The 14,058-nt window shown below is 35.8% G+C and overlaps 1 protein-coding gene across 1 annotated transcript in view; it reads right to left on the bottom strand.

Annotated features, from left to right (window-relative positions):
• The window catches only part of LOC141432877 (basement membrane-specific heparan sulfate proteoglycan core protein-like), a 240,521-nt gene that overhangs the window by 52,569 nt on the left and 173,894 nt on the right, over positions 1 to 14,058 (bottom strand). Inside the window, exons 19-26 of the mRNA XM_074094693.1 lie at positions 12,792 to 13,052; positions 11,958 to 12,077; positions 9,483 to 9,536; positions 3,787 to 3,920; positions 2,874 to 2,967; positions 2,549 to 2,683; positions 2,230 to 2,478; positions 1,846 to 2,042 (exon numbers count right to left, since the gene is read on the bottom strand). Of these exons, the coding sequence (XP_073950794.1) occupies positions 1,846 to 2,042; positions 2,230 to 2,478; positions 2,549 to 2,683; positions 2,874 to 2,967; positions 3,787 to 3,920; positions 9,483 to 9,536; positions 11,958 to 12,077; positions 12,792 to 13,052 (1,244 nt within the window). The remainder of the gene's footprint in view (positions 1 to 1,845; positions 2,043 to 2,229; positions 2,479 to 2,548; positions 2,684 to 2,873; positions 2,968 to 3,786; positions 3,921 to 9,482; positions 9,537 to 11,957; positions 12,078 to 12,791; positions 13,053 to 14,058) is intronic.

Raw genomic sequence — 14,058 nt, 5'->3', positions numbered from 1 at the left:
ATAAAATCTTGAAATAACAACCGCAGGGCTTAGAGCCATGAAATTTAGTATGTAGGTAGCTGGACGTCTGGAATAACAGATAGGTGACTTTTTGACCCGATATTCCCACGGGATACCTAGGGATAAAATCTTGAAATAACAACCGCAGGGCTTAGAGCCATGAAATTTAGTGTGTAGGTCCTCTGGAATAACACATAGGCTACTTTTTATCCCGATATTCCCCCGGGATAGGGATAAAATCTTGAAATATCTCGAATCTTGATCTTGCTGAGCTGAGTCCTTTTGGCATCACACTACAGCACAATATCTCTTATTTTCCTCTCTTCTCCTATTTATGTTTTTACTGTGTTTTTGTTGTGATGTAGTGTGTTTTTCTTGTCAATAAATGTTGTGAGTTTGAGTTTGAGTTTGAAATAATAACCGCGGGGTTTAGAGTCATGAAATTTGGTATGTAGGTAGCTAGACGTCTGGAATAACGCATAAGGGACTTTTTGACTCTATATTCCCACGGGATACCTAGAGATGAAATCTCGAAATAACAACCACTGGGTTTAGAGCCATGAAATTTGGTATGTAGGTACCTGGACCTTTTTAATAACACATAAGTTAATTTTTATCCCGATATTCCCACGGGATAGGGATAAAATCTTGAAATAATAACCGCTGGGCTTAGAGTCATAAAATTTGGTATGTAGGTGCTAGACGTCTGGAATAACACATAAACGACTTTTTGACCCGATATTCCCACGGGATACCTAGAGATAAAATCTAGAAATAACAACCACTGGGCTTAGAGCCATGAAATTTGGTATGTAGGTAGCTGGACCTCTGGGATAACACATAATCTATTTTATACCCCGATATTCCCACGGGATAGCGATAAAACCTTGAAATATTAACCGCTGAGCTAAGAGTCATGAAATTTGGTATGTAGGAAGCTGGATGTCTAGAAAAACACATAGACGACTTTTTGACCCGATATTACCACGGAATACCTAGGGATAAAATGTCGAAATAACAACCGCTAGGCTTAGAGGCATGAAATTTGGATGTAGGTAGCCGTACGTCTGGAATAACACATAAGTACGCTACTTTTTATCCCGATATTCCCACGGTATAGTTTTGTACACTAAGGGACCCCATACATCCCTGTATTAGTATTATTATTATTTTGTATTTTATTCTTTAATTGTATACTGTAGTTTTTAAGTATTTTATTTGTAATTATTTTATTTTTAAAAAATGACTTTCAGCCAAGTTTCTTGCGGCGCATTCTTCTTGGCAATGATGGTCTTTCCGAAAGCGCTGGTAGTTTAAAAAATGACGTGTAAAAGTGCCCATTGCGGCCTATTTACTGAATAAATGATTTGAATTTGAATTTGGATAGGGAAAAATTTTGAAACTTCAGCACTGGGTTTAGAGTCTTGAATTTTGTACAGTTATTCACAACACAACCTCAATGAAGACCACGATATAAATTTTGGAAATTTCCAGGGGAATTTTGTAAAATCCCAAAAATTTCAATTGCAGCTACCACACCTAATAGTTTACGCGTGCGAAGCCTGAAGAATCAATTTCTATCAGATTGCAATAACTAACTCGTATTAAGTAACTATGATGAGAATTATTGTGTGATGCGTGTGAATGCATTACGACTGTTTGTATGCCTAACGGCGCAACATAGTGATACTTCAAGTAGCTTTAAGATCTTTTGTACCAACCTATGTTAAACGAATAAATGAATTATTAATATAATTAACAAAAATAATTTAAATTGAATTTATTTTTGCTATAAAACTTATCACTCATGACTTATTTCGTGTTACTCTGCTTTTATTTACATACCTGCATGTCAGGACAGGTAAGGGTACCGATTCCGTTCTCACTCTTAGAGATACACTTTTGCGGGACATGACCCCAGTTGAGACGCCATGTTATGAGAGGAGGGGGCACACCAACGCCATCGCATTCGAGATGTAGTGTCTCACCGGGATTCAGCTGCACGTATGGCGGAGAAGGCATTCTTGAGACGTAAGCTTCGACTGAAAAATAGAAATACATTTTTGGCCATAAATAGATGGTTTTATAGATTGTTTCTGTGGTTATTTTCAAGAAAATAATGTCAACAATGGTTGAGTACTTTAAATTACTATTATTAGGTTGGTCATTGACATTTCATTTACGTTCCTCGTCTGAAAACATCGTTAAGGTATATAAACAGGTACTTACTGCAACCTATTTCGTCCGAGTGATCCATGCAGTCACTATGCTGGTCGCACTGGAAGCTCTTTGGTATACACTGTTTGCTGGCACAAGTGAACTCGGTAGGTAAACATTGTTGTCCAGGTACAGTAGCACCACAGTTACGTTCATCAGAGCCATCTCCACAATCATCGTCCGAGTCGCAGAGCCATGATTTGAGCACGCATCGACGGTTATCACAACGGAACTGGTTGGGCTCACACATCCCGCTTTCGTCTAAAATAATACAGTATATGTTAAATCTTTGTTAAAAAATAACAAAATCTGTAACAATTAAAATACGTACTGCACGTCTCCTCATCCGAACGGTCACTGCAATCGAATACACCGTTGCAAACCGCTGATTTAGGGATACACTGTCCATTACCACAAGTTGCTTCGTGAGGGCGGCAAGTTGAGAAGGCAGATCTATCAGTAAGAACTGAAACCAAATCAAAAATATTATAATATTTACCTCACAAACAGTAAGTACAATTTTTGCCCCAGGGCCTTAGGTTACCTAGCGACGCTCTGGTTCCAAGTTTAAGCTTGAGGAATACCAACATACTCGTAATTAATTCAGAAGACTAAGTATTTCATTTAATACAGAATATAGATAGGGATGTACGAACCGGGAGGTTGCACGTTCAAAGTTACTCTAAGTTCTGCTCCAGGTGTTCCGAGATGTCGGGGCGCTTGACAGATGTAAACTCCACTGTCTGCGACCTGCGAAGAACAAAACAATTTAAAATGAACCACGAAGTAGCATAATGCTCTGTATGTACCTACCATGTTTTCATGATTTCTGTTAACATCGAGAGACTGCTCAGGTCATTAATAGAAACTACTTAATAATTAACTTTATTATCTAACGCTTATTAGCCATGCAATATTTTCACGTTGATGAAAGTTTTTGACCAGTGTGGGTTGCCAGTGATGATATACGAAACTTAAAATGTTCTCATTCAAAGAGCCTCATGAGAAACTCAAAGTCACTCTAAGAGAAATAGAGCAAGCTATGGCAGGAGTTTTCCTACGTTGGTCGAATCAGGAATGAGGACATGGCTCAGAGAGTTGCCGGACTTAAGTGGCAGTAGGCACACAAAGCCGATATCGATGGGGCAGTAAGGTTCTATAATGGTGACCGCAAATGGAAGACGTATAGTGTGGGACGGTTCGCAACTAGATAGATCAAAGATCTAGTACAGGTCGCATGAATCAGTGAATTGTGGACAGCACTTTTTGAGAGAGGACATTCTCCAGCAGTAAACGTCTTTCGGCTGATATGATGATTTATATAAGTTCACAATCATCATCAAAGGTCAAAATACACTGAGCGGCAAAAAAAAAACTGGCCCTCAAATTTACGCAGAAATAGGTAATTTTTAATGTAGAGTGGGCAAAATTTTGTGCCGTACAATCACAAACTGACTAGTGACATTGACGTGACACATTCAAAAGAGCATAAGAGAAACATACATCGGTTAAAAACACTTGGACTAACAATAACTATTGTAATTCCTTAAAACTTTTTGTTGTACTTACTGTAACTTGGCTCAATTCGAGTCTTCCATTTCTATCACTGTATCCTGGTTTTAGGGGCCTCCCACCTTCTCGAATCCATCTCACTGGCGCCCGCATTAGACCTTCGTCTCGACATTGGAATACCACGTCACCATCTGCATTAAGGTATCCATTATTATTTCTATTTCGTAGCTTCACCTCTCGAGCATCGGTGCTTTAAAACAATCACAGATGGGATACAGCTACCGACGTCCGATAGGTCAATCTAACCCCAATGATAGATACAACCTCATTTCAAAGCATTATCGAGCCAAATGATTGATTTTATGGTATGCCAGATACATGCTTGATTACTAATTTTATTTCGTAACTTAGATATTTGTATCTACTACCTATGTAGTTCACAAGAATGAAAGCCTCATCTTACCTTACTTTGTAATCTATTATCAATAATGAATGTATCGCATTATCTCTAGCTGCTCTTAATATTCACAGTAATTTATGCAGATAGTTGGTATTTGCAGTAGGTAATAGGACGAAAGATAGTGTTGTGTTACCGCCAAACATTTGAAAAAGTTCACGTCAAGACCTAGGAATCAAGATTTCTTGATTATTTTACTTTCTCACCATATACTTAGTACCTAATGCAGCGTTTCTTAACTTTGGGTCGCGACCCAGAGATACTAGGATGGGTCGAGGGAATTCTCTGATTAAAGCATACGGTAAAAAAATATTTATTTTGTTCTTTTATAATATTTTACTGTGACGTCAATTTTAGCGGTATTTTAGAGTCGCGGGCTACAAATTATACTTACCTATTTACGCTTTGGGATAAGAACCGCTGACCTAATGAATACTTACCACTACCTGGTTCGCTTTGATTGACTAAACGTAAGAAACTAGACTGTTAAGGCCTTACCATAAAAAAAAACATGAAAACGATTAAAACATAAATAAGATTTCTGTGAGTTTTCTTATGTTATACCCATATTAATGCTTATCTATGAATATAATGGTGACACAGTTAGTTTTTAGTAAATATTTCAGCACTTGAAGTTAAGTGACAGGACTGTTGTAACAAACAATAGGAAACATGATGTACAAGTAAATACCTATTGTGTTTACAAGCAAAATTTTATTAAATGTTACACCTGCGGTTCTAAGCTGCCCACAAACAATTGTTAGACACCAGCTTCTCATATGACATATCTAAAAGGTGCTGTGATGTGCCTGAAGCTAGCTTACAGCTCCTTTATTGCTTATGCAATGATTTAATTCAAACCAAACCAATCATTAAAAGTATTAATAACTACTCTTTCCGCTCTCTACATTGATAAAATATAAAAAGTACCTATGTAAAACTCTATTAACAATCAAAAATAAAGTCTTTTTTATGGATTTTTTTTTTACTTACTTTACTTATTAATTAGGCATATTTTATTATTGGATTAAAAATAATTACTTACTTACTTATATCATAGGCACGTTGTTCTCTTTTTTATTATTATTAAACATAAAGCCGTGAAATGAAACGTAGAAACCGAAAACTGACGTTTTCGTTACTACCAGTTTTAACGACTCTAGGCAAGCTATACGTTAATAAGTATATCGTAAATGCGATTAAATCGTGTTTCAAACCCGAAATCATTCCAGAAAAGTGTTGAAAATGTGCCTTATTTATATTTCCATCATTAAATAAACCGTTATACAGTAGAAGACTTTCAATTAATACATTTATAGGTAAATCAATACCATGCATTTCGAAAACCCTTTTACACAGCCAAACTACTTGTACTTGTAGTTATAAAATTATAGTAAAGTCGGACAATAATTAAAAGCAATTACATAAATATGAAAATAATTATAGTCCCAATACTTACCTACTAACCTTAGAATACGTAAATAATTATTACTAAAACTATATTATTATTATATTTTCATGCAAAAACCCAAGCCTTCATCCTCTTTCACATGAACAGTGATAATGGACCTCCGCAAACTAACGCCAAGTAAAATAGTTTTAGTGCTAGTTTTAGTCTTAGTTTTAGGTGGTAGGTACATATGGAGCCAAAATAAAGCTTTCTTTCTTTCTTCTTTCTAACGCCTGATTCAATAAATTATTCATCATTTTCTATTTTATCTGCGTCTTCTTCGTCTGAATCCCCTAAAACATCCTTTACTTTATTGCTTACTCTAAATTCAAATTTACTCCAGTTCGGTATTGAAACACGGTTACAACGAACACGTCACACCTTCCCGAGCGTCGCGGAGTAACTGAACTGAACGACGCGGTAGGAGCTTGTCCTGATTAGGCGATTTACGCGCGAGTGGACTCGCGCGTTTCATTTTATATTGCTCCAGATGACGCGTTTTTCGCGCGTAATAACTAACAATAACTACAATAAAAATATAAAATCTATACGTCGCAATGTATATAGACGCAGCAATGGCGCCTGGGTATCTCAACTCGCGCGGTGCTCGCGCGTAGTACGTGCGAGTCGAGAGTCGCGCTCATTGCACGCGATTTACGCGCGAGTTGCGAAACGCGCAGCATCATCTGGACGGGATATATGTAGCCCCAGTAACTCAGGAACGCGCGAGTGGACTCGCGCAAGTCCACTCGCGCGTAAATCGCCTCATCTGGACAAGCTCTAAGCCGCGGTCAAATAGGCGCGAGCGCGTGTTTCAATGGCGGTAAATGCGCATGATCAATAGACGACTACTACTGTATTGAAAAGGGCATAAATAGCAAATTTCGTAAAACTAGTGTTTTCAATTTGGCGTAACTAGTCATTGTATATAATACCATATTTGTCTAGAATGTAGTAAACTACGATGATCAAAAGTTTAGTATCTAATAAATGTAGTAAACACGGTACGTTACTTAAATGTTATAATTATGCAATTATGCTGTAACCCGCACTACTCAACTCAACATGTAATAGCGCTGTAACTACAAAGATCATATTATTTGCAAAAGGGAAATTGGTGTAAATTTCAAATGATAGAAAAATGCTATTTACAGCAAGTATTCAGTTGTCTTTATGAAAAAATAGGGTAAACTCCAATGCTATACAAAAACTTCTAGAGGTCGTAGAGCCACGAGAATAAGGCCATTCGGCGCAGAATTTTTTCTGATTCTAAATTTGAAATAAATAAAATTGTGAAGGGTGTGGTTTACAGCAATATTGCTTTTTACCGTCGATATGCTTCCGAAGACAAAAGGCTTTCACCTAACTATAGTAGGTACACTGATGAAGAAAAAATAATGGATCACTATTCAGAATACAATTAATTATGGATATACATATAAGCATGGATGTACAATTCATTATGGATAAGTGACCTGTCATTTTTGCTCGTCAGTGCATTTTAGTTAGCTAATAGTCTTTCGTATTTATCTGGTTTATTACATTTGATGGAAACATACCAAGAAATTATAAACTAAAATAGTTTTAGTTTATTTTTGCGTAAAAGTGTGTGTGTACACCTGAAAATGTAAGTTAAAAGTTCGTGTTATGTTAATTTTGTCGTTAATTTTTACGGAAGGAAGCCCACTGGACGAATTATGGTAATTGGAGATATAGATTCCAAGAACAGATTTACTTTTCGTATTTCTTAAACGACACGAAAATAAGCACATTAAACATTTTATAGTTTTACATTTGTTAAAAGTGGTCCAAAAGGCTTCCTTTGTAATGAGAATTGATGGGATAATACCTTACATATTTTGTGAAAAAACATCCTAAGTTACTTAATGGCATGTGTTTGTTATTTAAAACCCAAAAATGCACGCTTAGCTTTAGTATACCCATAGTTATTAGGCACACTGACTCACCAGTAGAGGCTGTTCCACCACCATGAAATAAAATAACAGACACAATTATTATAGTTCCTTGGCTGAGCTTCAGTAGGTCATTGATTAGACACCATAAAGCAAAACACTTAAAACATTACATATATGCACACCTAATGTTACAACAATATCATTTAAGTCTTAATATTTTTGTAACTTTTTGCTATTAATATTAGTTGCACATTATTTTTAAATTTGACGAAGAGATAAGTATAGAATATTTTAAATCTAAAGAACCATAGTCAAAACAACACAAAAGCTCTTAAATTATTTTCCTCCAATACGCAAAACTAATTGCATCCCTTAATTATATTGTTGGTACGTACTGCACATATCAAACAAAGTTCAGATCCAAAAATATCAGATACCTGGATTGTTTATTTTTATGTTCTCAATACAATAACTAACAAATAATAGAGTCGAAATAAAATAAACTCCAAATGTGTACCCATTTTTGAGCAAGGATTAGATACAGTCATACTATTAAACTTTCCTTCTTGCTTTGAATTCGCCTTTCAGTCATTCTCATGTTCGCATTTCAATCATACGTCTGTACCTTCTACTCGTAGTCGTTTCCATGAAAAACTATAGAACACATAATAAGTTAAATTGTGACCCAATTCGGCGTTACAACGAGCCGTAGTAGCAAATAATGCCACACCCACTAGCAATAAGCTTAGTTTGAGTTCGTTCCTTACATGTTATAATTAAAAATAGTAGATTATTGTCGTGGCCTGGAAGTAGGCAATTGCTGGCTTCGTATTAGTTAAACAACTAATACGAAGCCAGCCGAGACTAATATAAAGCTTTTCTCAAAAATGGTGAATAATTATGAAATAGAATAAACTTTTTCTCAAAATATATTATAACATTTAATTTTATTCCAATATTTTTCTTATGCTTTCCCGCCTTTTTTTTATTAAAAATAAACTGCAGGTGTATTTTTCCACCGAAAACACCACAAGCTGTTTCAGACCCAATAGAAAAAGTCCGGAGTTCCAACAAAATATCTGATACCGGCCATTAGACTTGGCTGTATACGACTTGTGCCAAAATTTCCATGGCCCTTTTTAACTTTAAAAAAAATAGTGACTGATTGCAGGCGCGCTAATTCATTATTGTCGAGCTAGCGCGGCTGCAGTCTTTTTAACTTTTTAATTTTTCGCTGACCATAACCTATGCACTTCACCTTCTGGTATGTAAAGAATAATGTCAACTTTTACGACATTTTTGAGAAAATGTTATTTATTGTACATACATACATAGTTACCAACCTAATTTACTCCACAGTTCAGTTACCTCCTCCAATAAACGAACCAATAGACCTTATTTTAACGCAACATAATCCAGCGTCGTTGACAAGTATGAACTAAATAATTAAGTGGGTACTGCCTGAGATATAATGATATGTACATACAGAAACTAAATAAATGTTAATTTTTGAACAAATACAGCTGTCTTTGTCAGTTAGCTAACTGAATGTAAATGTTTACAATTCTGTTGTATATATTCATCAAAGAAATCGTGTCCTTAATCAAAATTAACGTGATCTACTGCTCTCCGGTAGGTAATATAATTTCAGTCGCATAGTCATAAAAAATTTTAGGTAAGTAGATACCTCTACGCAAAGCTCACCTGTTCTCCTGGCCTTAATGTAGGATATAGAAATACCAAGATGATTCATTTATTCACAAAAGGCAATAACGAATACAGTCAAATACATAAATTAATCAAAAGATTGAATAAATTACTTTAGACGTTACAGTGAAAAAACAACGGGTTAGTCCCAAATTTGGTACCGTTTGATTTTATTTTTCCTATATTATTTGGGTTTTTACTAAAAATTTACGTGTTAACTTACCATTTCTCACAGTTTGTGCATCTGGATATGTCTTCAATTTTAAAGCAGGGGGACCTGAAATAAATAATACTTTTTTAGGCATATGTAGAAATGCTGAACGGCTAACAATCATGAAAAGGAAAACCCCTTATCGATCATTGTTTAAATAAATTATACTTGAACTAAACGCTGCATTCAAAATTAGCCAAAGAATCTGACGTTAATAAAAAATAACTAAGATAAAGAAATAGTTATTTGTGTGACAGGGGAGCAAAATGGCGTATTTACGGCAAGGGGGTAAATTTAATCCAAAATGTAGCGAAGGATTCTACAATAGAATCCTGAGCGTAGCGAGGATTCTAAAGCAGAATCCTAAGCGTAATGAGGGATTCAAGTGTTAACGCCCAAGATGAAAATAATTTTGCTCCCGTGTGGCTCATACAACTTTTCACACCGAGCATTAAGAAACTTGAAAAAAATAATTCTTAATATTATTAAAGCAGGAGTGGAGCAAGAGGGGAGAGGCCTTTGCCCAGCAGTGGGACACAAAAATAGGCTAATAAAAAAAAATTAAAGAACAACCAGCATAGAAAATGGCGTAGCTTTACAATTATCAACTTCAAAAAATGGCATTTGCAATAAAACACTTAGAAAAGCCTTGAACAGAAAAGTTGCACTTTGCTCCCTCTCGTCAGGGAGGAAAAGTTACTTTTCTGAAGGAGAGGTGTGAAAAATATAATAAACGACTGTGTAATATTAATTTCATCCATAACTACCGTGAAATCTTTACATTTCACCATTATTAATACATAGTTCATATAGTATATAAACTCTAAGTATTTTCAGAGCTTTTTTAATCAAAATTTGAATAATTGTCTATACACAATTATTTTATAAAGATTTAACAACAAGACCATGAAGTAGTTTTAAAAACTATTTCAAGCTAATACTTGTTACTTATTGTTAGCAATGCTTAATGGTTAGATATCCATATAAAAAGCTGTCTAGGGGCCAACTTTTGAAGTACCTAACATCCGTAAAAATACATATCATTCGATAGCGGCAAAAATATCTGTATTGCTGCAAATTAAATTTTAAATTAATTTCACCTTGATAATTCAATCAATTATAACTGTATTTTTTACTACTCTACTTGTAAATTTTAAATGGCATTTTCACACAATCGTTTTATTTCAATAATCGGCCCCAAATGCATGCAATTTTGAAATTCTAGTAAGTAGAGTGAATTATAATATAATAACGACTTTGAAGCACAATTAAATCTATGGCTTTTAGTACTAGCGGTACGCCAAAAAAGCTGCACATGGTGTTAAAAGCATGAAAATCGTAATGCTTCCCTTTCTTGCTCGCTCGGCGGCCGTGGCGAACTCATTCACTCACGCGCTAAATGTAAATATTTTCAAAATTGCTTTCTTGGGGTTGAATATAAAGAAAGAAAGAAAGAAGAAAGAAAATACATTTATTCACAACACAAGACACAACAATAGTATTAAGTACAAATAGACAACACGTAGGAAAGTATGTGTCATTGCGGTTGTGAATAGGACACTGGCTCAGCATAATGCTAAAGCGTTAATAATAAACACCCCAGCGCTGATATAATATGAGGCTATTACAAATAATTTTAGGTATATTTTACAAATAATTATTCAACCGTATCATACTGGAGGAGCCTAAAACTTGGTATGTTTTAAAAATGATTTTTATTTTCAAAACATACTTAGGCTTAGTTAGCCCTTTCATTAGATACCACACACGATAGGTTTCAGAACAAAAAAAATAATTTTCCATACAAAAAAAAAAGATGACATCATTGGTCCTCTCCTTTTTTTCGTGCTACGGGTCAAATTGATTCGTATAGCCTAATGAACAATCGTTCCGATTTTCATGCTTTTAACACCAAGTGCAGCTTTTTGCTGAATTTCGGGGTGTACCGCTAGCACTATTTGCTATTAATGATTATCTAAGAATTTAATTACTGGTTGATATGTGCAAATAGCGCCAGATATGTTAGCGGATCCGACCAACAAAAAAACATCAATACCTTTGACCTTAAGGTTCGACTTTATAATGATAATAGGTACCTAGGTGGGTAGGCCTACCTACTTCCAACTAGCAGATGTTATTAGAATTTTTCAAATAAAAAAATGTAGCCTAAATTTATAAATTTAGTTAATAAGATATTTGCACATAAGGTTTTAGTTAGAAAGCATACTAAAGTGGACAAAGGGGACGAAGGGGAGTTTAGCGGTCGTGTACCTACCGTTATAATTAATACGCCACTTGTATTTTAAAGGAATTACAGACTATATTATTAATGAATTATTAATTGTCTACTTAATTTTGTTCATTATAATTTTGGTGAGTTGCCAACCGAATACAAGATGCGTTTATTTTTTTTACTCGTGCTGTTATGTTATGTTCTGATCATTTAGAGTTGTAAGTCGATGTTGTTGGTTTGTGGTAATTTCTTACTGTTGGGTGGGCAATCAAGTTCGTCGCTGTCGTCTAAAGGACAGTCGAGAGTACCGTCACAGCGACGAGCCAAGTCTATGCAGGGGCCGTTCTCGCAACGCCATTGGTTCCTGGGGCAACCTACAGCGGAGCATTAAATTACGGTACGAGAGAATGTGGACAGAAAACCTTTGAATACGAGTGTATTACCTAATTCTATGTGACTCCTTTTCATATACTTATTTACACTCCTATTTACCGTTTTCTTCAAGCGTGAAACCAGCACGCAACCACCCCAACCACACACCAATAATTTAATATCAAGGTAGCTACACACATGTTTTCCTATATTTTAGACATATGCAATGAGAGCTATCGCGTATGAATTCGCCACTAGAGGCGCTAGTGTGGCGTGAGGTCTCCGAAATGTCAAATCTCATAGTTTTTGGGTGAGCTGCGCAGGTTTATTTATAATTAGAAAAATTTTGTGAATATTTTGCAATATCTGAAATTAATTATGGAAAATATGCGTTCGAGGGCAATGAATGTCTGTGTTTTGAGACAGTTTTGTCTTTCAAAAACCTTTGTCCTCCCTTTTTTCCGAACAAAACGGGGACTATGGAACACTGTGGCATGCTCGATATTTTTATGGTACGGTTTTAAGGTGTATTAAATATTATTTTAATCTAAATTTTGTTTTCACGCCCGTAATAACAGACTTTGAAAGCCACACTTAAAAACCTCACGCAACAGTGCGCCATCTAGTGAGACAAAAAACGATAGCCCTCATTGAGTTTAACTTGATACTCTTAAATATTATTGGACAGGAACTACCTATGCAAACAAAATTATTACCTTGGGAGTTATCGCGATCCGCTGGTCTCGGCCGGAGCGGCGACGTGTACACGGGGCGGTTCGTGGTGGTGTACACCGGGATTGGACGCCATGGCGTGGGCGTAGGGTACGGCGTCGGGTACTCTTCTGGAGGGAACGTGGGCTCCGGTAACTGGCAGTCCAGCTCGTCCGAGCTATCGAGACAGTCGGACACACCGTTGCAGCGCAGCCTAAGCTGGATGCAACTTCCCGAATGACACTGCCACTCGTTCTCTTGACATCCTAAAAAGACGAACCGTGCTTAGAACAATGTTATGGCGTGATTTAAATAAAAAGTAATAATAATATGCCTTACATGTATATACCTACTATAGTAGCCGTAAAATTTTTCCCGTAATGTAACAAATTAAATTCGAGCGTTACAGGCGGTGAAAATTTTGTATAATCAGCACCAAAGTCTCAATGTAGGTATGTACGAGTACGGTACCATTGTTCTATATGCGATTTCTAGAAAATTGAGATCTAGACTTGCTTACTGCTTAAAACATAACTATAGGTAGTGCCACGACAATTGAAGTGAATGATTACACTCACAGCAACACAAAGAACTGATAGCATAAAAGGAGAATCAATGAAATGAATGAGTTAATGTCAAAATCCTGCTGTCATTACACGACATGTTCTTGTGAGCGTGACTTCAAATCTGGTGGCACTACCTATGCAATACATAGTTACGAGTATAGGTACATACGTACACATAGCTACTTGACACTCACAACAGCAAATCACACGCCATAGATTACTTTTTTTTTAATTTTCTGTAATATACATACCCTCCAAAATTTGCCGTTATGATTAAAACTTCACTTATTTACGTTACAAGTCTGTGTTTGAGTTACTTTTATTGACAATAATATATGTAAATGAGTGTATCTACCAATTTTCAAATTAATCGGTTCAGTAGTTTCGGCGTGCAAATTTGATGTGACAGATACATAGACAAACACGCGTGTGATCCTATCCTATAAGGGTTCATTTTTCGTTTTGACGTGCGGATCTCTAAAACCGGTTCCTATTTTGATGAAATTTGCTTTTGGGGACGAAAAATCGAGTTCGCTCAGTCAGCTAATTACTGTTTTTTTTGCTAATTAGGTACTGTTACATTACGTGACAGTTATCAGCATATCGAAACACTATATTATTATGTAGTTAGCTACATGTTCTTATACTTTAGAAAAATCATGTATAAATGTCATGTTACTGCCTAATAGTTTGTTTCGTCGTCATA

The sequence above is a fragment of the Choristoneura fumiferana genome, chromosome Z, assembly GCF_025370935.1.
Source record: "Choristoneura fumiferana chromosome Z, NRCan_CFum_1, whole genome shotgun sequence".
Lineage (NCBI taxonomy): Eukaryota > Metazoa > Arthropoda > Insecta > Lepidoptera > Tortricidae > Choristoneura > Choristoneura fumiferana.
The sequence above is the reverse complement of the archived record's forward strand: the minus strand, read 5'-3'. Positions and strand labels throughout refer to the sequence as shown.